This window comes from Myodes glareolus, chromosome 3 (genome assembly GCF_982192425.1).
Source record: "Myodes glareolus chromosome 3, mMyoGla1.1, whole genome shotgun sequence".
NCBI lineage: Eukaryota > Metazoa > Chordata > Mammalia > Rodentia > Cricetidae > Myodes > Myodes glareolus.
Genome location: NC_142028.1, coordinates 107,954,152 through 107,980,748, shown reverse-complemented (window position 1 = coordinate 107,980,748; position 26,597 = coordinate 107,954,152). Strand labels below are relative to the sequence as shown.

The 26,597-nt window shown below is 42.7% G+C and overlaps 1 protein-coding gene across 2 annotated transcripts in view; it reads right to left on the bottom strand.

Moving 5' to 3' along the window:
• The window catches only part of Ttc39b (tetratricopeptide repeat domain 39B), a 114,850-nt gene that overhangs the window by 66,209 nt on the left and 22,044 nt on the right, over window positions 1-26,597 (bottom strand). Inside the window, exon 2 of one of the 2 annotated variants that reach the window (XM_048453001.3) lies at window positions 22,949-22,983. In XM_048453001.3, the coding sequence (XP_048308958.2) occupies window positions 22,949-22,983 (35 nt within the window). Of the gene's footprint in view, window positions 1-8,437; window positions 8,665-22,948; window positions 22,984-26,597 lie in introns of those variants that run through there. The other variant, XM_048453003.3, reaches the window with a different exon arrangement.

The window sequence follows — 26,597 nt, the reverse complement described above, 5'->3', positions numbered from 1 at the left end:
AGAACATACAATTGATAACATCCCAGGGTAATAAGAACGTAATTGTTATATCCTGAAACAAGTATTAGATATGATGTAGACTGATAGCCAAGATGCCCTTCCTCTAAGACTACAAAAGGCCCCTACAACAAAACTAAAAATCTTAATATTATCGCTAGGACTTGGTGGGTTTCCATTATTTGCACCTGTCTCCAGCTTTTCCAAAATTTCAGACAAGATCATACATTGTTCTCACAATCAGGAAAAGGGATATTTAGGCCCAAATCACTAAAGAAACATTTAAGTATTAATTTAAGGAAATAAACTCTGAACATCCCGTGCATATCACACAGCACAAAATGAAGTTAAAAATAGGCAAGAACAACGTAATTTATTGCTTTTAGCCCTCCCTAGGTGAAGAAGTCAGGATGTTTCTCTACCTAATGTTTTTCCCACACCATTGTAGACCATTCAGAAATCTTTCAGCTTTCCGCTAAACTGACGAAATTCTCCACCACTGTGGTGTGTCTGTCTGAACTTTACTATGTCCTCCACTAGGACAGCCTTCATCACTTCGTTTTCCTTTCTGGATTTTCGAGACAGGGTTTCTATGTGTAGCCCTGGCTGTACTGGAACTCACTCTGAAGACCAGGCTGGCCTTAAACTCACAGAGGTTCACCTGCCTCTGCCTCGTGCTGGGATTATTAAAGGGGTGCACCAGGCCCGCCTGGCTCAGCCTGATTTTTCACTGTTGTCTGCCTTTACTAAAGTCATCTACGGCTGATTCCCGTTTTCCGTGAGGTCCTGGGATCCTGGGGATTGCCCTTGAAGCAAGTGCTCCACCACTCAGTGCCAAGCCTTCTTCTCACGTGTGTTCCAAGAAGGCTTCACTAAGTTGTTCAGACAGGCCCCAAGTTCTCAATCTTCTTCCTGCCTTAGCCTCCCAGGCAGGGGCAATCACAGACCTTCCCAGGGGGCGCAGCTGAATGGGGATTTACTCTTTACTGGAGGAACTGGCTCTGACAGGGCAGGAAGTAGTAGTACACTGTCAACTGTAATTTCCTATGTACTGGAGACTGTGTTCATGGACTATGTACTCTAGGACTGTGTAGATGGCAGCTAGGGTTGGGTTGTGATGTTAGCCCAGGTTCTATAGAGAGCTGATGCCTGAAAACGCACAAACAAAATGAAATCCAAGTGATAAGACCTGTATGAAGAAGATGTGACGTGGTGCCCACAGGCACGGCTTAGTAGGTAAGAGTGCTTGCCACACAAGTCCGGCAACCTGAATTACTCCCTGGAACCCACATAAAGGTGGAAGGAGTATCTTCCATCTCCCAAACCTGTTTTCTGACACACACACACACACACACACCCCGCCTCACACACACACTGTGGCACATGTGCATCCGCACTCACACACATCACACACACACACACACATGACAGTAATACATGATTTTTGAGAGAGGTGTGACTTAGCGACATGGTAGTGAAATACTGAGTTCCTTATACGTGAGCTGATGAACATGGCAGGATGCTAACTGGTGCGACTTAAGTGGTGTTAATTCAGGCAGAGCATGCAGGCTGAGCAAAGTGAGAGAGGCCTAAATAACTGTCTCCTCCTGGGACTGGAAGCATCTTGAAGGACAGTGCCACAGCACCTAGCTCTGTGCTTGGCAAGGGAACCTTCGATTAGCATTATGCTGACTGGACAGAGGAACCAGGGAGCAACTGCAGGGTGGTACCTCCCTCCCTGAGCAGACCAGCCACCCCTGATCTACCCACCAACCTAGAAACACTCACTGTGCTAATACCAACGATGGCAAAGGAAATCAAAAGTAGCAGCCAGGGAGAGAAGACACTTAGGTTGGTTCTCAAGGACATAAAGTTTTTAACTTCAGGCAGAGCTGAGAACAGAAGCACATAAAAAGCTTTCCTCAGCCGGGAGGTGGTGGTGCAGTCTTTAATCCCAGCACTCGGGAGGCAGGGGCAGGCAGATCTCTGTGAGTTCGAAGCCAGCCTACAAAGTGAGTTCCAAAACAGACTCCAGAGTTACACAGAGAAACCCTGTCTCCAAAATAATAATAAGTAATAAAATAAAATAAAAGGCTTTGTTTAAGCCACCAGAGCATGGTGGCGCACACCTTTAATCCCAGCACTCAGGAGGCAGAGGAAGAGGCAGAGGCAGGTGAATCTTTGTGAATTTGAGACCTGCCTTGTCTATGGAGTGAATTCCAGGATAGCCAAGGACATACAGAGAAAGAAAGAAACCCTGTATCAAGAAAAAACAAACAAACAAACAAAAAATTTTGTTTACTTGAAAGATTCCCGCGCACCCTTCTAGAGCACCCCACTATGAAAAAGAGTCTCTCCTATAACCCAGGCTGGCTTCAAGCTTGCAATCCTCCTGCCTCAGTATCCCAAATGGCAGGTGTGTGTCACCACACCCAGCTCACAGAGGGAATGATAAAACAAAATATTGAAACTAGATCAAGCATATTCATTAGCTCTTTTTTGATTACTCCACTTTTTCTCTATAGAATAATGGCCAAATAAGATGTTTTCAGGTTAGCTTAGTGACAAAGTAGGAGTAGTTTCAGGACCTGGGGTTCCTGTGGGTCAACCAATGCCAAGAAGAGCGCTAAGCCCCAGGATCAGGGCCATGCCCACGCACAAGCCCCACAGGTACCTTCAAGCACCCACGGCCACCACCCCATGCCTCCACAATCCCCCACAGCCATACACAGACAGCAAGGCTAGCAGCCAGCGCAAAGGCCGGACAGTGGTTCCAGCAGGAGCCCTCCCCAGACTCCCGTTGTAGCAGCTTCGCCCTGGAGGGAGGGAAAGGAGGTAGATACAGATGTAGCTCAGTTCACCCTCCACTGGGTAGTGGCCCTCCCTCGCCACCCAACACCCCACCATCTCTCCAAAACAGAGTCCTGGAAATCTGAAAGTCAACCTCGCTGACATCTTCGTGTTGGTTTGTTTTCAGTTTCTGGTGCGAATCGGAGCTCCACTGCAAAGTCAGACCGTTAGGAAAGAATAAACGTTCATTTCCACACTGAGTATAAAGCAGGTCAAACTGTCCCCAAACAGTGCTATTTTCCTTGCCCAAAGACACAGCAAACTCCCAAGAACAGGAACCTAGACCTTCCCAACTTCTTCCTTCAGGCAGAGCAAATCAAGCTTCCTGTGTCACTTGAAACCAATGACAACAGGGTGGCAGACTGGCAGGAGAGGTGTGCAGTTCCTGGTTGATCTTCCTGGGTCCAACCGCTCACTCTTTTAACTGAAAGACAAATGGGGGGCGGGTGTTCTTCTCTATTGGAGGACTCTATTGGAGGGCTCACTTCCAGCAGTAAATTTATTTCATCTCTCTTGTCCTTCTGCACCAGAGTACCCCCGAGAACTGAGGAGGCAGTCTACCGGGACACAGGGCAAAGCTGGGCACCACCCCATGTGTGGCAGCCGTTGTGATGGCGGACCTCAGCAAGAGCAGGAAAGAACAATCCCGGGCTCAGTCTACCTCATGGGGACACTCCCACAAGACGATGTACTCTGTTTGGACATCGACTAAAATCACCTTTTAGTCAGAGCCAGCACATAAATAAACGTAGGGTTTGCCAGGGTGGTGATGTTGTTGTGCCACTTAAGATGAGGCGCACCAAGAGCTTCCCATACACAGGCCAGGGAAGGCACTCCTGCTGCTCAGGGCTTCTGCCTAATGTTTCCAGCAATCCTAAAAGCAGTGTTTGGCCAGTGACCATGCCCCTCCCGGCATGGAGGCTGAGTTTTGCAGGGTGTACAGTAAGTGCAGGTTTTTCAGGTTAAAGATGGCTGAGAATAAGTTGTTCATTAAAAAAAAATAAGTCAGAGTTGAAACAAGGAATAGAAGGATGTCTTTAAACAACAACTGTTACAAAGACAAGATTTCCTTTCCTTTAACCTCATAATCCAGGAGGAGAGAAAAAGTAACAGTTGCTCAAAAGCCATTCTCTCAGAGGAGTTCTTCTCTGCTTGCTGACTGGAACGCCAGCCTGCTTTCTCAGCTGCAGGGAGCTGTGTATGAAACATGGACACAGGAGTGTATTAGTGTGTAGACGCTGATGGGCGTATGAGCATGGAAGGAGAGGCATAGAAATAAATACTCAAGCCAGGCGGTGGTGGCTCACGCCTTTAACCCCAGCACTCGGGTGACAGAGGCAGGCAGATCTCTGTGAGTTCGAGGCCAGCCTGATCTACAAGAGCTAGTTCCAGGACAGGCACCAAAAACTACAGAGAAACACTGTCTCAAAAAAAGAAAAAAAGAAATAAAAAAAAGAAAGAAAGAAATACTCAAGAAATTAAGCACCAGCACTGACTCTTCTCCCACACTTCCATGCTGATACACTATATTTATTCAGGCTGTGCGGTATGAAACTATAAGAGGGAATGGATGCTATTGCAGAAGAGAGGAGGGAGGGAGGGAGGGAGGGAAGGAGGGAGGGAGGGAGGGAAAGAGGGAGGGAGAGAGGGATGGACAGAGTGAGGGAGAGAGGGAGGGAGGGAGGGAGGGAGGGAGAGAGGAGGGAGGGAGGGAAGGAGGGAGGGAGAGAGGGATGGACAGAGGGAAGGAGAGAGGGAGGGATGGAGGGAGGGAAGGAGGGGGGGAGGGACGGAGGGAGGGAGGGAAGAAGGGAGGGAGAGAGGGATGGACAGAGGGAGGGAGAGAGGGAGGGATGGAGGGAGGGAGGGAGGAAGGGAAGGAGGGAGGGAAGGAGGGAAGGAAGGAGGGAGGGAGGGAGGGAGGGAGGGAGGGAGGGAGGGAGGGAGGGAGGGAGGGAGGAGAAACCCTAAATTACTGAGAAGGTGAACAGCAACTAAACTACATGTTTATGTTACACATTCTCTTTTGTGGACAACAATAAGGCTCAAATTCTGCCTTACTGTCTAAGACAATGAACACAACCCCGACCACGGATGAAATTCAAGTCTCAGCCCCTGCTCTTCTCTTCCTAAAATGCAGTCACCTGTAATGATTTCAAATAAAGTATTCCATAACCCACTAATCTAAGAGAAGCACTGAAGAAATCCATTCATCCCACCTAATGGTCGCTAAGGACTGTCCCCACCTGTGAACTAGTGAACCATCAATAGAAGAGAAAACCACGCATGAAATTTGCATCAAATCCGCATGCTGAGCACCAAGTCTCCTTTAGAACAAACAGCACTGCTGCTCCTGACTCTCACCAAGGCCACCTGGCAATTTGGTTATTGCCGGGGTGTCAGTGTGGGGAGGGGTCTCCAACACCCACAGGCCTGGCCTGTCCAGCATGTTTGCGCCTTCAGGGTGGAGTACAGCCACAGGACAGGCGATTCCAAATGGACACCGTCGTCAAGAGTCAAACAAGCTTTACGAGAGCCCTGCTAGGAGGAACTCTGAGAGCACAAGCTGTTCCCACCTGCAGAGGACAGCCACAGCTTAGCCAAAGTTGCAGGTTTTAAGGTGCGAGGTGACGCTGGAGCACAAGGGGTCTGGTGTAAGGAGTGTGGTGTTAACAGCGCCCTGGGCTCACAAATTCTTTGTCACAGCTCCCACCAAGAAGCTGCATGGCAGGCTAGAAACTGTGGCAGGTCCAGGAGACTTGCTGGATGTCTCCGGTGAAGTCACTACCTGCCTCAGTACTGCACTGCAGAGAGTGGCGGGCTGCTGTGTGACTCCGTGGGAACACCGCCGAGGTTGACAGACAGCTCTCTGACTTGATGGACAGCAATCTGCACACCAAGTACAGGAAAGATGGCTTCTTCCCACCACCATCCCTTTCCTCGGGTGAACCTCGCCGCGCCTTTCCCTCGCTGGCTCACCGTTGAAGCTCAGCCTGTCCACACACAGCACTCTCCTTTCGCCAGAGGTGGGGGGGGGGAGCAACTACAAAGTGATAGAAAGATCTGGGCTTGGGGCCAAAGGAAATAATCACTTTATTGTTCATGATACATGATATCCAGAAATACACTGAACTTTACACCAGAAGAAATTGGGGGACGCTCCCCCCAATCAGCCTCCGGCTGGGACACACCATGCAATCACCTGAAGGAGCACGGGTCTGCCAGCTTACAAGGGGTACCATTACAATCGTCACTCTGAGTGACCCCAGGTGATGGGTTTGACCTCTGTGGACCTCATTTTCCCCATCTGTACGTCCACTGACAGGTCAGTTACTATAAATTTAAAGAGAGAAGAGGAGGAGGAGGAGGAGAAGGAAGAGGAGGAAGAAGAGGAGGAGGAGCAGAACGACCAAAAGCACTGAGCCCGGCCCAGAAAACCTTTGAGGAAGACCCCAGCTCTATCTTCCCCCCTAAGACAGGGAAACGGTGGCACAGAGTGGACATAATAACCAACATCCCTCCCTTCCCTGGTGGACCAACCAACACAGAAACCAGTTTTCTGATCTAAACCCTGTACTTAGGGTGCTTATTGTGTACCTGTTGAACTAATGAACTTGGTTCTACATCTCAAAAGATCTGTGACCGACGATCTGGGGCAGCACCAGTTACCAGCATTTATGTGTCCCATACAACGCCGCTCACAAAGTAGCCTCTAGCTACAGAGCTGAAAAGCTCACCACAGCTCGAATGAAATAACCTGGTAATTAGGTTTCAACGGCCTCCTTTGCCTACTAAAAATATCTGCTCCAGGAGTCTAAGTACAGCATTTTCTGCAGCATTGTATTCCCAGAGCTTGGGAAAATCTTGGCAACAAACATGAACATTTATGAATGAATGAATGAATGAATGAATGAATGAATGCTCTTTGCAAGCTTAAAGGCAGAGATCCTAAACTTAGCATCCTTGCTAATTAAACTCAAGTTGCTGCACTTAGGTATGACAAAATGTTTAAAAATAAAAGCAGCAGATGTTTGATCTCTAGGTGGCAGGGATTTTTTTTTCCTTTTTAAAAAAAAAATCCTCCATTTATTTTTACTCTGTGGAAAATCAACCAAATACCGGCACCCACAAAGCTTGCATATTATGTCTGCCTAAGTCAAGCACAGTAGATGGACATAGACAACTGTGACCGGTTGGTGTTTAAAAGTATTTTGACTACTAGTCTCTGGATATGTCACTTCTAAAAGTCACGTCAATGTGGTTTAAAGATGGGGGAGGAGATCGATAGCCAACTGATACGAATCAGTTCACAAAGACCAATAAGAACATGTGGGGGTCACAGAAGGAATCTGAAACCAATCTCTATGCTAACAAAATGCTTAGGGTGAGTTCACCAATCCAGAAAGGAACAGTTGCAGCGTCTGGTGAGTTCTGGAGGGAAAAGTGGGGCACAATGACTCAGGACAGAAGTTCTGAGTTCAGGATCTGTGTCATACACACACACACATACACACACACACACTCACACACAATGACTCAGGACAGATGTTCAGAGTTCAGGATCTGTGTCATACACACACACACACACACACATACACACACACACACACACACACACAATGACTCAGGACAGATGTTCAGAGTTCAGGATCTGTGTCATACACATATATTCACATACACACACACAATGACTCAGGACAGATGTTCAGAGTTCAGGATCTGTGTCACACACATATATTCACATACACACACACAATGACTCAGGACAGAAGTTCTGAGTTCAGGATCTGTGTCATACACACACACACACACACACACACACAATGACTCAGGACAGATGTTCAGACTTCAGGATCTGTGTCATACACATATATTCACATACACACACACAATGACTCAGGACAGAAGTTCTGAGTTCAGGATCTGTGTCACACACACACACATACACACCAGCAGTAATTCCAGTGTACAACTTTAAAAGGTCAGGAAGCAGCGCTCACTTCCTGGGGCTCACTGATCTGCTACAGAGCCGGGCTGCAGCTACCACCACCCAGCTGGAGGTGAAAGTCTAGGAGAAATGACACAGGCTGTTTCTCAGTGAACACCACTTCACTCTTTAAGGTTTTAATTACTGTAACAAGACAAAACAAAAAGCTAGAAGGCGGCAGCAGAGGACCTGAGACAAACACAGAAAGCACCAGTGAGCTTCCTCCTGCTGCCATTGTTCTGCTGTGGGAGCCTTGGGGAGCTCCAGGGCACACCTTGCAGCGTCTGTCAGCCAGCCAGGGCACCAGGGAAGACCACAGCCTCTGCAGCGCAGGCGGTGCACCGACACAGGCATGCTGCCTGCTGCAATTACAGCACTCACCCTCAGACGATTCAAAAAAAAGGGAGGGGGCGTGGGGAGCCCCCGGCAAGCTTGACAGGAAGCTAAAAGGACAATGTCATCTAACAAAACCTGCAAGTCTCTAGTCAAACGGAACTCTTTAATTTTTTCCCCCAAAGGTTTCCTTAAATAAATCCTCCCAGACTTAAAGAGAACCTTGCAATCGTGTCCCCTGGAACCGCTAAATAAACACAGCATACTCACAGACTCCCAGCGGCTGTAACTTCAGAGGAGAGAACACAGCTCCACTATTAAAGCTGTCTTCCCTCTCTTCTACCAGACCTTTTCAAAAGCCAACTAAAAGAACCATTCCTCAGTATAAAAACCAGCAGAAATCTTCAACTTCTGCTTCGTTCCCTGGCCTCCAGATCCTGGCAAAGAGGTAACCAGGCATCTGACGGCCCCCAGAGCACTGCAGGGTGAATTCAAGACCTGTCAGTTACCGTGGCAGCTACACTCACTGCTGTGGCGGCTGCTTCCGCAGGAAGGGATGCTGGGAGATTTTCTTCCCCCAATCTCTGCTGCAGCCTAGTCCTAATCCATCACTGTTTAATTATCCTAGAGAAGCAGGCAGGACAAGTACAGAGAGCCGGGTTTATAAAAACCACAGGAGCGTCCAATAATTTTTCACCTAACCTAGGCATTTCTCTATCAAGGGATAGCATGAATTACTTTCTTATTTTAAGAAAAAGTAAGGACAGGCTGCTATTCCCAGGCATGACCTACGTTTTATACCCATGGACTTTCTTAAAACACACTTTAAAGGAACACTGAAGATGGGAAATCAGTCTGGCAGGTTGGGTCAGTGGCAAATCCCCATCATGTGACAGGCATATCAAGGCTGCTGGAAAGGCTAATCTCAAACTGATATTTGATAAACAGTATTTCAAGTGGGTTTGAGTTTGGACTTGTGTTTTTTGGTTATTATTTTATTTGTGTTTTGATTGTTGATATGGCTATAGAAGACACTGTCATGTGCGGGGAATTATCACCAAGTATAAGAAGATGGTATCTCCAGATTATAAATAGGAACTAGGAAATGAAGAAAAATAAAGCCAGACACAATCCCATAACACAGAGATAATCACTGCCAATATTCTGTAACAATTTACTTGGGATATTTTTCTCGGTCCTATGTCATATGGATGGAACTTAACAATTAACATTCTTTTCTTGAGTAATATTGATTTCCAAGTTATGTATTATTTTTGTGTTGCATGATTTTTTCCTGGGATAATGTAGAACAAATATCCACTGAAGATGGATGCTTAAAAGAAATCCCACACTAGCTCAGAATTAAGTATAATAAAGGGTTACTTATTTAGGAGTAGACTCACAGATCACAGTCCTCTGCACAAACAGAGAACAGGAACCAAATCCAGCAGCCGGAAGAGAGAGTTAGCAGGCTTTACATCAGCATTTATAATGTAAGAGACCACGACCAAGTGAGCTGGTATCTTAAAGGCTATTGGCTGAAGGAGTTCCTATAGCACCTCCCATTTTTGTTTAAATAAGAGAGGTCTAAGCCTAATATAAAACTATATACAATAAGAACAAATATCAAGTATAAAAATTAGGATTACAACCAGCATAAACAATATCAAGCAAGAAACATATGATAAATGCTTCAATAATTATCCTATCCTAAGGAGTCTAAGTCTTGTATTAGAAATAACTTAGCCAAGTCATGAGAGGAAAGTAACTACGATTATCTAGTCTTCAACCCTATCAAACACCTGACAAGGGAAATAATATTACTTAAGTAAACAGGAAGTACAACCAAGCAACTTCCAAAATGTGCAATAAATGACAGAGAGATCTGGCTACCTGGACAATCACCCAAAGTCCCATTTGCAACACTGGAGCAACCAACTTTGGTTAAGGTCTAGAGTAACTGAGAGACCATTTTCAGAGGCAGGAAATTTTTCAGAACTTTCTTATCCTGTCTTGGCAAGATTTGAAATTATTTTCCTTGTATCCTGCTTGTCCTGTCTAGACACCTTGCATTTTGTCAGTGGTTGAGGCATGGGCAGTTCCTTGCCCAAAGGTCAGTTTTGCCAAGAAGAAAACAAGCTCCAAATGAACTGTCTTCAGTGCTCAACATTCTCTGGGGAACAGACTGGAGTTGCCAGGAGCAATTACGTCTCATATCAACAGAACCCTAAGTTATTTAAATGCCATATTCTACAGTTCTTTGAAGTGACTGAAGATTACCTATCTATGCAGAATACAATCTCTATGTTTCTAAAGAACCTGATTAGTCTAACTATAAGTATGAAAAACATAGATGACTATTGATCTATAATTTTTAATACCTATATAGCTTAAAGACTAAGACTTCATATTAGAATATTAAAGTCTTTAAATAACTGTACAGCAAATGAGGACAATGACCTTAAAATGTAAACAATGTATAAGCATCTTGATCATAGGTAGAAATATATAATCCAATATGATAAATTTATGCTAAAATTGCATCAATATATAAAATGTCTTAAACAGAGGTAGAAGCATGAATGCATACAATATGAAAAAATAATTTTGCCTAGGTATACAAATATTATATACAGAAATAGGAACATATTCAATATAATTTGAATTTGTATCAATATACAAGAATCTATACCCATGTAAATTGTCTATAAACAATAGCTCACACATATTCACTCTATTACTCACTACTATTATTAATGTAAGCTCACACTAATCTACCTATTATCCCATCCAATTTCCCTCTTTTTTTTCAAAGAGATCCCTAAGCCTACATAATTTTTCACCCCAATACCCAACCCTATACCAATTATAATCAATCCCTAATTGATGTTCCTAACCCTGAGGACAAACTTTGTTGGGAGAGTGGATGTCGTCTTCTAGAATTACTTCTAGCTGTCATGGGGGTGATGTTCTTTCTATGGGATCCTATGAAAGTAAAATGATGATTAAGTTTCAAGATTACTATCTGGTATAATTGCAAATAGTCTTTGAGTATTCAGTAGGGTTTTTCTGAAGTTCCTATTTGGAGTTCTGGCTGAATTACTTTATGGACAGCTCTTAGATCTGTCACCATTCTCCATTTTCCAGATTTCATTTTAACAACAAATACAAGAGAATTCCAAGGGCTGGTTGATTCTCCAATATGGTGAGCATCTAGTTGCTCCTGTACCAGCTGTTCTAAAGCCTGCAGTGTCTCTTCTGTTAAAGACCATTGTTTAACCCATATTGGTTTCTCAGTTAATCATTTTAAAGGCTGGGCCATTGGTACCTCTAAAGGTTTGCTAGTTGTTTTGTGTTCTTGTACAGCCTAAATGGCTGCTGACCTTTGTGTATAGTACCTTATAAAATCCTTCTCAGACACATGCATTTCTGGGACTGCAGGAACGTTAATCTGGGTATTCCATTGCTGCAGCAGTTCACAACTCCATATATTCACTGCATTATTAGCCACATATGGCCTCAGCCTTCCTCTCTGTCCTTATGGCCCTATGCATTCAACCCATCTCATGCTTTTTTTCATCTGAGATAGGGTTCCAATTCCTAGGAATTGGACATCTGCCTCTTGAAGAGGAAAACTCAGATGCCAAGATTCTGGAGTAATGACACTCATGTCCACACCCATGTCTGGTGCGGGAGATTGTCTGTATTCTGTCAATCATGTATTTTATAAAACGCTGATTGGCCAGGCAGGAAGTATAGGCAGGAAAACCAGACAGGAAGTAGAGGTGGAGCAAAGAGAAGGGGAGTATTCTAGGAAGCAGGAAGCTCCCTCTCCAGTTCTGCCCAGACCACAGGAGAGGAAAGATGTAAGCTGCCCCGCTGGAAAAGGTACCAAGCCATATAACTAACCTAGATGAGAATAATGGGTTAATATAAGCTAAAAGAGTTAACAAGAAACCTGAGCTAATGGGCCAATCAGCTTTATAACTTATAGAGATCTCTGTGTGATTGATTTTTCTCTGGGACTTGCCGGTTGTGGGGTACTGGGCAGGATAGAAACCCCAACAAGCCGGCCCTCATGTTACACATGTCTAGTAATCTCTCAATTATAATGTTATTTATATGTACTCTTAGCTTTGGTCTTTGATAATTAACAGAAGTCTGCCAGAATATATGTTTCCTATTTCCTATTGGAATTTTTGATTAATCCTCCATGTTTATTCCATCATCGAGAACAGTATTTTTTTTTTTTTACATCAGACAATGGATGTTTAAATTTCCCTGGTGAGACATGTCCTCCACAGTGACTGAGAATGACTGGACCATGTTTGACTCGGGACCTGCAAGAGGCCCCCCACAAGGAGTTTCCCAATGGTATTGTGTTGCCTTGTCTGTCTTTTGTTGATCTGCATTCATTGGTCCAATGTCGGCCTTTGCCACACTTCCTACAGAAAGTTGATACCTTTTATTTTGGTCATTCCCAGAGGAGAAATTATTTCTAGGAATTCCTTGTCTACAATGCCTTCTCAGATGTCCTATTCTACCACAACTAAAACATTTGATATTTTGATGTCTCCTCATACCTTTGGAAATTTTCTCCTACCCAAGCCTCAGTATTAAAGTCCAATGTCTCAATGTTCATTGTATGCAGGATCCATTCATTCACTGGTGCTGATCTGACCTTTAAAGGCTCAAGTATCTTTTGCATTCTGAGTTGGCATTTTCAAAAACCAGAGATTCAATAAATATTCATCTAGCTTCTGGGTCTGTTACTCCTATTTGTACAGCCTTAGTTAATCTTTGTAAAAAGTCACTAAAGGGTTCTCTCTGGCCCTGTTTAACCCTAGTTTATAATTAAATTCATTTTCCTAGTTCTTAAATCCTGTCCCAAGCATTTAAGGCTGCTGTGTAGCATAGAAACAAGATTTATTCATCGTAAAGAGCCTGAACCTGTGGGTCAGCATAAGTGCCCTCACCAAGAATTTAATCTTGGGAAGCCTCAAGTCCTTTTGCTTTTCCCTGTTGTTCTAAAATTTTTGCCTCTTCTCACCAATAGCATTTCCACAGTAGTTGTGGCCTGTCTTCCAGAACTGAAGTCAGTCATGTGGGGTGGCCTTATTGCTAGAAGCTCATGTCTTAACCATCTCTGTAACAAATGTTGAGTGCAAGTCATAAGATAATACTGCTTGCTTAATTTCTTTTAGATCATTCATACCTATAGGTATCCATCTACCTTCTTTGAATTCTTTTGGGCATTTAGAACTTGATGCTTTTTCAGAGTAGATTACAGGGTAGGAATCTAAAACTCCGGGTAAGTCATTTCTGACAGGTATTGGCAATGTTAAATCCTGTCTTTGTACCTTCTTTCCCTGCTCATCAGCTCCAATAATTTCCTCAATCATTTTAAATCTTTTTACTACTGTCTTTTGTAAATCCTGAACCTCTTGGACAAGCAGGAGGAAGAAGGGGAGGAGGCAATGACACCAGCACTACTACACAAAGCAGGCATTCTCTTATCCATAGGCTAACGAGGTGAATCCCCAGAAAGGGGGAAATATACAAAATTATATTCTTTTCTCTTATTTGATAAATTTATAAAAATTATTTTTTCCTTTTATGACAACTTTTTTTAAAATTTAGAGTCACTATAGGGCTTCATGGGAATAAGCAAAACGTCTCACATTTTTGTTCTATAAAAACAGCAGTGCTTGTTCAGTATATATTGCATGGTGATTAGCATTTATCTGTGGAGCTTTTTATATCTACTCTAACAAAATACCTTCAAATCAATTATTTAATAGGTTAAAGATATGTTTTACAAGCCAGGCAGTGGTGGTGCACACCTTCTATCTCAGCACTCTGGAGGCAGAAGCAGGTGGATCTCTGAGTTTACTGCCAGCTTGATCTACAGAGAGAGTTCCAGGACAGCCAGAGCTACAGAGAAAACCTGTCTCAAAAAAAAAAAAAAAAAAAAAAGGAAAAAAAAGGAAAGGAAAAAAGATATGTATTGCAAAACACGCCTTACTTACATGGAATTATGTGGAAAAGCATCCGTATACTATTTTAGTGACGAAGCTCTATTAAAGACACAGGATTAATCTATCTGTAAACAATATCGTTGGACTGAAGCCACGGGTGGGCTCATTTAAAACACAGGTGTTGCTTCAAACAGCTAAGGAAGGGATATCTCTTATAGAAATTAGACCACATCATACATTCTTCTGGGAATATTTTTCTTTTAGATTGGCTCACAATTTTTAAAAGTCAAACAATCCCTTAATTAATGGGCGAGCTGACATGCAGAACTTTATATGCACACACTTTCTTTAAGAACACAAAAAGCAAGAGTAAGGCTGCCAGGGTAGACAGAAGCCCAAAGCTTCCAAATGCAGTGCCTGAGGGACACACCCTGGAAGGACATCCATCAGCACTGCAGCAAACGTACTCAGGAAGTTCTGATTACAGGTACGAAGAAACTCCTGATGTCCTAAACATTCCCATTCTGAACAACAAAAGTAAAATAAATAACATGGGAATTACCTTGCAGAATAATGGAAGGGATAAAAGTCCCTAATACCTCTTCAGATTTCAGCAACTGTGAGCCCTTTTAATTCGTTAGTGGCTGGCTATTAAATCTTCAGATTTATTAAATGTATATGACACACAACACTAAACTATACCAGTAAAATGATGCCCAGCCAGGTGTCCCTAAGCCTTTGAGGAGTTCTACACAGGCTGCTCTGTGAGCACAACGAAAGAGGGAGGGAGAAGAGTCACAGAGATGCTGATTAACTTTCAAAACAGCAACGGTGACACACTCCAAAGGATGAAATTCTCAAGCATCTGCTTTTAAATGTTTTACTAGTCATTTTTAAATGGCTATTTTACAACAGGTAGAAAAGAGAACGGATGGAAGTGTTGGGGGAAGACAGTGAAAGTAAAAAGACAACGAGTTCATCACTTAAGAACTGACAGGTCATTTACGTAAACTTCAAATAAAAATCAAGTCAGCCAATGGTTAAGAAACGGCAGAAATGATCCCTCCAGCTATGGGTAGTGTCCACATTGCCAGACTGAATTATCTATGGGCTGACAAACACAGCCAGCCACAAATCATTGCTTTGTGAAAAGTATACATCTTAAAAGACCCCTCCAGTCAGTCTTTGAGCAGAGACAACAGTTATCCTTCACTGCTCAGTGGTGACGGGAATTTTTCATTTTATGTGTGTTAGTGTTTTGTATGAATACATGTCTGTGTTCCATGCATGTATTTGGTGCTCACAGAAGCCAAAAACCAGTATATTCTTTTAACTATTTAACCATCTCTTGGCTGGAATTTTTTTTAGTATACTGTAAATCTTTACATTCTCCTTTGAGAATATTTTCTCAACAGTGCATGCTTCAGTCTGAATATCTGTGGACCTACAAAGTCCTATATGGAAGTGCAATCCCCAGGTAACAGGGTAGAAGGCAGGGCTTCTAGAAGGCTCCACTCTCACTAATGGTTTACTGTCCTTACAAAATAATGTGCATTTGATTTGTTTGTGATGTGGGATTCCCCTCTGTATGCTGTGATTACCATTGATTAATAAAGAAACTGCCTTGGACCTATATCAGGGCAAAACAGAGCTAGGCAGGGAAAACTAAAGTGAGTGTTGGGAGAAAGAAGTTAGAGTAAGGGAGATACCATGTAGCTGCTGGCGGGGACAGACATGCCAGAACCTTGCCGGTAAGCCACAGCCACATGGTGATACACAGATTAATAAAAATGGGTTAAATTAAGATGTAAGAGTTAGCCAATAAGAAGCTAGAGCCAATGGGCCAAGCAGTGATTTAATTAATACAGTTTCTATGTGGTTATTTCAGGACTCTGGGCAGCCAGGCGGTCGGGAAGCAAACAAGCAGCTTCACCTCCTGTTACAAATTGGCGCTCCAACGTGTGCTAGCTAAATCCACATAAAACCTGAGAGGGCTTGGAAAGGAATTCTAGACACTAAAAATCAAAGTTTAGCTGCATCTTTTTCGGATGGGCTCTGCTTGCTGGCAGCATGCCGCAGCTCCTTTAAGAGAGGTCTTCCCAATTCAGCGGTAGCAAAAAAAAAAAAAAATAAGAAAAAAGAAAAAAAGAAACCCAAGTTGGTTTTGAAAGGCAGCTTCCTGGGCTGTGCTGCCAGTGAAAACTCTGGCTCTTTCAAGAGGCCAAGCATTTAAATGGGATTTGTGGGTAGCTTGCTGCAAGTTACTTGGTGGGAGCATGGGCCAACTGGTTACCAGAGTTGAGGTGATGAGAGCAGCTCCCACCCAGCTAGTTCAGAGGCAGTGAGCAAACCTCCACCATAATGGACTGGACAGAGCTAAAAGGCAAAGCAACCTTAGTCCAAATCAAGTGCTTTAGCATTTTAAGAAGCAGTCCTGGTTAGAAAAGGATTACAGATGCACAATAGGACAGTTTCAGACTTAAAAGACCTCTAAACAAGACACCGTGTATTTAAAATATACATAGGCTTGGAAGAGAGAGGAAGAATATAGAAAGTTATAAAAGGAAGTAAATGGTTTTAAAAACTAAAACAAATTTTTTTTTGTTTTGTTGGGGTTTTCTGTTGTTTTTTAAACATCTCATATGTAGATTTATAACTGAACTTTGTACTACTTGCTCTGGAATATGCATATAAACAGATCATGTGCACACACACACATTATTCATAATATATGGACAGATTATAGAAATTTACTCACAGTTACATGTATGAACATTTGCAAATGCACAGTGTTCTACTATATACTGAAGTGCATCTCATAATAGAACAACTCCTATCATGAAGATCACACTGATTCATTAAGAAATAAGAAAAAGCCAAAATTGTATAGCAGCCCACAACAAACAACCAAAACATTGCATTGCTTTCAAAAAAATGAATAGCGATGTCAGTGATTTGTTAATCAAATTAAGCCTGGCTCAGAAGTATGTGTAACACATGTTTTGTTTTGAACAAAATTTAAGACTTAAGAAGCATATGCAAGTAAATAAAGCATTAAGAAGGAAAAGCAAGAGAAAAAAGGATGGATGAGAGTGGTTAATAAGTGGTGAACATTATTGCATTATTTATAATTTTATACGTGTGTGCACCTGTGTGTTGAAATATGCATGAAAGCACAGTTGTCTGTGCTCCCCAGAAGAGGGTGTTGTATCTCATGGAGCTGGAGTCACTGGTAATGAACTGCCCAACATGGGTCCAGGCAACAGTGCTCTTCACTACTAAAACATTAACATTAGTTTTTCATTGCAACATTTCATACTTTAAAAGCACACTTTTTAAAAGCATAATATAGTAGTATTAACTTACTTGTTTTCCTTTAATCCAGAGATAGAATTATAAATATCAACTCCCTTCTACTTAAACTTATCTATATACTTTTCAACATATTATCTGACTCCCATGTTTTCACATTCTTAGGAATGTCATTGAAAAAGGCTTTACAAGTTCCCTCGTAATTGAAAGCATTATCATTGTCTGGTATGAATCTAAGCAACTTAAAGTCACATGGTTACAACAACTGGAGAGCCCCTTGCTACACACAATGGTTCAAGTGGGGTACAGTCTCTTTATTTCTATTCATTTGCTTTATTTACTCCATCCCAGCATTAGTTCAACTACTTCTGTACACTTTGCAAAAATATAAGTTCTTATTAACAACTAATTCAGGCAGCTTCAGTATAAAGGAGATAAAATGGAATATTATAAAGATATCTACACAGTAAGTTTTGAGTACTAATGGAATTTCTTAATGGATTTTTTGAAGCTATTTTGAAAACTAATTGGAGTCTCAATCATATCTATGTAGCTCTTAAAACATCTATGAATAATTTATAGTCCACATATAATATGAGTCAGAGGAATAAGTCATGTGATAAGTAGTAAGTTGTTAATATCAAAAACAAGACTTGTAGTCTATGGCTCAAGTAAAGAACAGCCAGGGTTCTACTACTAGGTATGAGAATCATGGGCCCTATGGGGAGAATCTAATATTGTTACTTTTCTAAGTGTTAATCTGTCAAATTAACTTCTAAATATGAAAGTTTATACCCAGAGACATGTGGAAGCCCAAAAATGTGAGCCTGTTTCCACCTCGTTCAAAGGTCAGAGATTTGGGACTCTATTACTTCAAGGTTATTGTCTGTCTCTACCTCAAACAAAGGTCCCACCTAGATTTAAATCAGAGAGTTCTGCTCTCTCAAGGTTATTGTCAAAAGGTGTGGCTAATAGCCAGACCTTGTATTTCAGAAATAGAGAAGTAAATACTTTTCTACTCTAAACAAAAGCCTAAGGATCCAACTAAGTTCCTACATTTTTTTTATTTTTCCATTCAAAAATTTACACTTCCTCCCCTCCTCCCATTCCTAAAACAAAGTCTTTAAAGAGACTGAATACAAGTCATATAGGTTAAAGGAATAAAAATAATAAAATAAATATTACAAAGCAATAGAGTAAAAATAAGACACATAAAGATGGAATATACACAGAGTCTGGATTATGTATATTATTGTGTTTTCTTTGAATTTTTGACTGCAGAGAGACATTTGATTCTTGGGATTGCTAAGCTAAACCAACATATATGTTTTAAAGGTTTCTTGATGTCAAAATTTGAGTCTAAGGATACGTTGCTTTGGAAAAGAGGTTTTTCTTTTGTTTCCACAGAGGATGAGAAATTGTGGAATCCTTCCAGACTAATGTGGTTTAATGGGCCAAAAACCCCTGGAAGGTTGCCATGAACACCACTCAAAAAATTACTTTGCAGGAAGCAGTTTGGAGATAACTACTCCCATATTCCCAAATATTGTTTATAAATGTTTGTTCACACTTAAAGGGGGATATGCTATAGAGTTTTGCATTGGTGTGAATCTTGGTTTATTGATACAAATTTAAGGTCAATTTTGTTATATGTATATTTCTGCTCTTGATTAAGGTATTGTGTTTGGGCAGCTCATTTAAAAATATAATGTATAATTAAGAAATATAGGTTAATAAGTAATCATCTATAATAGTCAAGCTTATAGTCATGCTAGTTAGGTTTTCTAGATGTACAGAGATATAGTTCAGTTAGATGCGTATTCTTCAAATCTTTCAGAGACTTTCAGAATATGGCATTTAAAATGTTTTAAGAACTTGGAACTTTTCATGACAATGAGACACATCTGCTTCTGGCAGCACCAATAACTTCAAGAGGAAAATGGGCACCAAAGAGGCTCCTTATGAAGTTTGCTAGCCATTTGGGCAAGAAACTGCTTTTCCCTGGACTGCTTGATGGTGTGCTGTATGAACTGGACAAGCAGCACCCACAGAAAAATGATTGCTGAAGTTGCCTAAAGAAGGTGAGACTGTCCTTTAGAGTTCCTGCTTCATTGAAAAGTCTGCAGATACTATGGGCCTGTAGGCTGAAGATGGATGCTCTAATGTTACAGAAGAACTTTGGATGACTATCCAGGCAGCAAAATGTCTCTGTCAACTCTAGAGTTTTGGAAGTTGCTTACAATGCACTTCCTAATTACTTAGGTAATATTATATCCTTCTGGGGTCTTTGATGGAGTTGAAGAACAGATAGTTACAGTTTTCCTTAGATATCATAAAAGATAAAGTAGAAATAAATATTGTAACTGTAATTCCTACTTGATACAGTTTTGTTATATGTAATCTTACTATGCTAAAAATTAAAACCTTCCTTTTCATTTAGACAGAAAAGGGGAGGTAATGTGGTATTCCCCCTCTGTATGCTGTGATTACCACTGATTAATAAAGAAACTGCCTTCGACCTATAGCAGGGCAGAACATAGCTAGGTAGAGAAAACTAAAGTGAACAGTGGGGGAAAGAAGGCGGAGTCAGAGGGATGCCATGTAGGTGCTGCCGGAAACAGACATGCCGGAACCTTGCCGGTAAGCTACAGCCATGTGGTGATACACAGATTAACAGAAATGGGTTAATTAAGATGTAAGAGTCAGCCAATAATAGACTAGAGTTAATGGGCCAAGCAGTGATTTAATTAATACAGTTTCTGTGTAGTTATTTTGGGAGTCTGGGCAAAATAATACATTACCACCAACTGATCAAATCAAATGAAAAAAATGGCCCTATGAAATCATACTAATCTATAACTGATGGTTGAAAAGAACAGGGTGAGAAAGAAAAGATGTTCACAAAGTATTTTTATTTCCATTCTAAGCTACTAATCACCCAGCTAAAAATCCCTACCTATTTCACCTTCTCCAAGTCTGCCGAGTTCTCAGGAGTTCTTGTTCTTGTGCATTGACACATCCAGCACCACATGCAACCTCAGGACCCCACTAACACCTACAAACTCCTCAAACTTTAGCAGGGCGCTATGGCGTGAGAAGCCACTGCCGAGAATACATTAAACCTGCAACTGCTCTGACATGCATGTGATATGTCCCCCCATGATGTCTCTTCAGAGTAACTGAAACCCTAAGGCATATATTCTTCCTATGGAATGCCATGGTTGCTTTATGAACAAATTATTCCATCCACCACCATCAACAGTATGTATGCACAAACTAGGAAAGAATAGCCTGTCATCAGTGCACCAAGGAGTACATGCCAGCATCTAAGGGTTCATTCAAGAAACAGAATTCCACAGGAGAGCTGGGGAGACCTGTGGGTTGACACTTACAGTAGACCTCTACATGCTATGAGATGGTTCTAACTGACCACACCTCCCTAACAGCGTGTTCCTGCCAGACAAGTCACAAAACTCATGAGCAACTTAAGTTTCTTCAAAGGACACAGTCCATGTGCTGATATTTGTGTTCAGGTCAGCCAAGACCAGACAGTGAAATCTTGTCTCCAAAAAAGTAACAATAATAATAATAATAATAACAACAACAACAACAATAATGCAGCCTAAAGAGACATGCTGACTAAATACAGTATGATATTTTAGTTGAGATATCAAGAGAAAAAAGGGGACACAAGGTAAAATCTAAAGAAATAAGAACAATGGACAGGCTACAGTTACTAAAAATGATCAGTATTGGTTTTCTGTCACTGTAACAAATGTTGAAGATCTGTCAACTTAAAATAACAAAGGGTTTATTTGGGCTCACACTTTGGAGGTTTACTCCACGGCTGGCTGACCTCATTGCTTTGGGGTCTGTGACAAGGCAGTCCATCTCAGTAGATGGAGGTACAGGGCAAAAGAAGGCCATTCACCTTGTGATAGCCAGGAAGCAAAATGGGAAGTGGGAACCTAGGGCCACATCATTTCCTCCATCAGCATGCCCCTAGTGACCAAAGGCTACTATGTCCCACCTCCTAAAATTTCCCAAAACTTTGCAAAAACACCAAGCTAAGGACAAAGCCCACAATAAGGCATGTAGAGGACACGCAAGTCTGAAATGTAGGAGGATCCATGTTGACTCATCAGTATAGCAAATATAATGTGCTAGCTACTAAATGAATAATAAGGAAAGTCAGGGCAGGTTACAGGAACTCTTAGAATCTGAGACCATTTCAAAATGAAAGGGGCTTTCCAATCCTTACTATGATTCAAGTGGTTTGTTTTTTCTTTTTCTGTCTTAGAGGCAATCAACAACAAAAACATTAAGAGTTGTGAACAAAATAAAAATTTATAATTCTAACATAAAAGTATTAAGTAGACTATAGCAAATGGAAGATGCATATAATTTAAAGTCCATAAGCACATAAGAGAAAACCAGGCTGGTGGTTTATGCCTCTATTAACACTCTAGAGACAGGAAAATCAAGTGTTAGAGGCCAGCCTGGGCCACACAAATAATTCAAACATAAACTAGTAATTCAAACACATGACCAAATTCAATATATGAAAGCATACATCACTTAAACCTTTTTTTAGAGCTGGAGAGATGGCTCAGTTGCTAATAGCACTTGCTGCTCTTGCAGAAGACCCAGGTTCAATTCCCAGCACCTAACCTGCTGCCCACACCTGGCCATGATTCCTGTTCCAGAGGATTTGGTGTCCTCTTCTAGCCTCTAGGGGGCACTACATACGTGTGATGCACAGACATACACTTGAGCAAAACACTCATACACATAAAAAGGTTTTTTTAAGTTTCTAAAATAGTAACAGTTTAAATGTCTGACAATGGAGAGGTAGCTAACTATGGCATCCTACTTGATCTAATATTATTTAGTCATTTTAAATTATTACAAAAACCACTTGGGTCAGGCAGGCAGATCTCTGTGAGTTCAAGGCCAGCCTGGCCTACAGAGTGAGTTCTAGGACAGCCAAGGCTACACAGAGAAACCCTGTCTCAAAAACACAAAGCCCACATGCAAAGGACCTCTCGGGCTTAAACGTGTGGTTAAATACTAACCAAAGTCAACAATCCAAGCTAATCATGTAAATAATATAGAAAATATCTTTTATTTAGCAAGGCAAGAAATAAAATGCAGTTGAGAAAGTCAGGTAGCTCCTCGAGTGTGATCACATCCTGACTCTTTCTCTATAGACCACTGACTTTGTCCCAGACAGTGTCACCACGCTCAAAAAATTGAGAATGAAATATTAACATTTTTTGTTTTCCCAAGACATGGTTTCTCTACATAACAGTCCTGCTGTCCTGGAATTCTCTCTGTAGATCAGGCTTGCTTTGAACTCAAAAACCCACCTGCCTCCTTCTCCTAAGTGCTGGGATTAAAGGCGTATACCACCACTGCCCGCTGAAATGTTGACATTTTATACACAAGAACCATGAATTTCTCATATGGCATTTATTATATTATTACTTACATAGAGATGGTCTCCAAGGCATCTTCAAAGATGTCCTGGAAAGGAATAAAAACTAGAGTGAGTTTCTCCAGCATGAAGACCTTCTAATGTGAAAAAGGGTGAGTCTACGCATAGGGTACAGGGTGCGGTGAGCAGGGTCAGAGAACAACTGAGTGATAGAATTCCACTCACGGAATCTCTGTGAATTTAAGTGAGATTTCCTTTTATCTGCTTTAACTATGATTGAGACTGGTAGAAGCACCCAGCCTGCAGTCAATGGCGCCTGTTTCAAAGTGTGGCCTGTGGCATTCAGTGGCTTTTATTCCTCGGTTTCATCCACCCCAGATGTAGCACATCTGTGAGTAACAGGGCATGCCTGAATCAGTCTTCAATTTCTCCTTGACTACACGTTAGCTTCCTCCCGGCCTTCATCTCTTCATCTCTACCCACCACGTCTCTCATCCCGAGCTAGGCTTCCCGCCACCACACACCCCTTGTTGCATGCCGGTAACCTGCTCAAAAGCATCAACATACTCAGTCCTAGTTACGGTTACTGCTGCTGTGATGAGACACCATGAGCAAAGCAGTCCCGGGAGGAAAGGGTTTGTTTTGTTTACACCTCCATTGCTGCTCATTGAAAGAAGTCAGGAGAGAAACTCGGGGCAGAAACCTGGAGACGGGAGCCGGTAGAGGCCATGGAGGGGTGCTGTTTGCTGGCTTGCTCCCCAAGGCCTGTTCAGCCTGCTTTCTTATAGAACCCAGGACCACCAGCCCAAGAGTCCAAAAGTGGCCCTACACACAACGGGCCAGACCCTCTCCCGTCAGTCACTAATTAAGAAAATGCCCGACAGGCTTGCCTACAGCTCAAGAGCATAGAGGCGGTTTCTCTATTGAGGAGCCCTTCCCTCTGAAGACTCTAGCTTGTATCAAGTTGGCATAAAACTAGCCAGAACATATTTACATATTCATATTCTCTCTCCCTCCGTCTCCCATTTCTCTCCCCTGCTCCATCTCACGTGCACCATACATTCCACACTCAGACACACACACACATCCTCGCACAGAACTCACACATGCGCGACAGCTCCCTCAAAGGGGACTGCCTACTTGGGATGCTTCCCAAGGAGTTCAGTGTCAAAGCCCCTTCTCTCTCCACCCCTAGCGCGTGACACCATGGTCCAAGCCGCCAGCACCTCTACAAGGGCCACCTCACCGGCCTCCCTACCTCCCACCAATGTTCACACAAGAGCCGCCTCTTCTTTCCCTTTAACTTTGCACACGCCACACACCCTCCCCCCCCCCCCAGACCCTTTAGGAGCTTTCGCTGTGCTGAACCCAGCTCCTTCCCACAGCCTTCAGAGCCCCGCCCGCCCACCTCTGAGCACACCTCCACCCACCAGCCTCTAAGCTACCCTCTTCAGCCATAGATCTTTCTTCTGGACGACCTCCTCCTCCCTCCAAGGCCCAGGGCTGACTCTCCTCCTTCGGTTTCAGCTCGGAAAGTCGTTTCCTCAAGGTCAGGTCTTTGATCACGCTAATTAAAGTTACCAAGAATAGCAACTTATAATTTCTCATCAGCTGACTTATTTCGTCCGCAATATTTATAATCTGCAATCATCTTCCTTGTTTCCTTGGCAAATAACTAATTGGAAGAAAGAGAAAACATAAAATGCCCTGTGAAAGGAGGAAGCGGCACCTGCTTTAGGGCTGAAACGTCTGCCACTGGCACATGGTGGGCGGTGGCTGTGGGAACCCGCATGAGCTCACCACCAAAGCCGCAGAACTTGAGTTCAATCCCCAGAACCCACAAAAGGCAGGAGAGGGGGGACAGCCCACAAAGCCGTTTTCTGACAGTGGCCCTGGCATGTGCTCCCTCAAGTTGGCTCTGTTCATACACACTAAACACAGCAATAGCAGAGTTGTTTGGTTTTAATTATTTAAAAAGATTTGCACAGTTGGGGCAGACTGAGGGGCCACTGACAGTGACAGTAGGATTTGTCTCTACTGCATGTACTGGCTTCTTGGGATCCTATTCTCTTTGAATGGATACCTTGTTCAACCTAGATGTAGTAGGGAGGGCCTTGGACTTTCCACAGGGCGGGGTGCATTGCCCTCTCTTAGGATTGGAGTGGGTGGTGTGGGAGGGAGTGGGAAGGGAGTGAGAGAAGGGGAGGGAGGGAGAAATTGGATTGGTATTTTTTTTAAGTAATAAAAGAAAAACTGGAGAAAAAAAGATTTGCAATACTTTATAAAAGGGAAGTCACACGTGGTGGCAGAGACTTCTAATCCCAGGACTCAGAGTCTGAGGCGGAAAGACTAAAGATTCCAGACCATCATGGGCTACAAGACCTTATCTCAAAACACCACACTGTCTTTTAAAACAAAATTCTAATCATGTAATAGTGACATCACCCACCTGAAGAGCAAGTTTGCCTGGGACCTTTACGACTGCACGTAGCCTCACAGGCTCCTCGCAGGCAGTCTCCTGCCTCCTGCTACTGCACCGCTCTCAAGTCACCCAGGAATGTGCTCTTACTACCTCAGACAAAGTTCACCCACCGACCCAAAGCTTACTGTATACGACAGGCTGGCCTCAGATTCACAGAGATTAAAAGCCACTATGTCTGGCTCCAAACGTCTTCCTTCCTTCCTTCCTTCCTTCCTTCCTTCCTTTCTTCCTTCCTTTTTTTCCTCCAGACACCTTTCCCTTATAGTCTCGGCAGGTCTGAACTCTGACGCTCAAGGGGATCTGACCATCAGGCCACCCTTCAGCCTCCTAAGTGCTGAGACTACGAGCATTTGGCTTAAGCTTTTTGATGCTTAAAAGTCCATTTTTACAAATAACATAATTTTTTTAAATCACAGGTCTGAAAGTAAAAATCTGGGGTTATAGTTTAAATCATTCTGGTGGGAATGACCATTTTCTATAAATGTAGGCATGGTGGCACATCTATTTAATCCCAGCACTCGGAGGAAGACAATTGGGTCTCTGTGAGTTTGAGGCCAGCCTGGTCTACATAGTGAGTTATAGGACAGTCCAGGCTATGCAGTGAGACCCTATATCAGAAAAAAAAAAAACTTTTAAAAAAGTAAGAAAACTGTAAAAAACGAACAGTCCAATTTACTAAGCAGCTGCTTCATTTTGGTGGGTTATATTTTACCCAGATGACTCAGTTATCTACTGGAGCAGCCTACACATGACACATGATTCACACACAATGACGTAAAGATCTTCATTCAAAAAAAAAGTCAAACGCCCAAAAGTGCTTTTCTTTTCACACATGTAAGAAGCTGTGTTGGCACGTCATCAGCTCGGAGCTGGCACGGCATGGCACATCACGACACGTCACCACCCGAGGAGAAGGAGGATGCTGCTCACATGCAGAAGAGCCTTGATCTTCATGGCTGCTGCCAGGAACACCGAAGAAATGTGCAGAGGTAACTTAGGAGGGCACTCGGTGACTGTGGCATGGAGGCCCTAACACCTGGAGGAAGGTATGTCAAGTGTGCCCGCACCACACCACTGTTCGTCGTTTCAGGACAGGAGAGTGACACAAACCAAGCACACTCGCGTGAGCTGTCTGCCCCATCTCTGTTTCCTTCATCACAGCAAACCCTTTCCACCCAGCACAGCATCTGTAACCTGGGGAGATGGGGGACACCCACAATA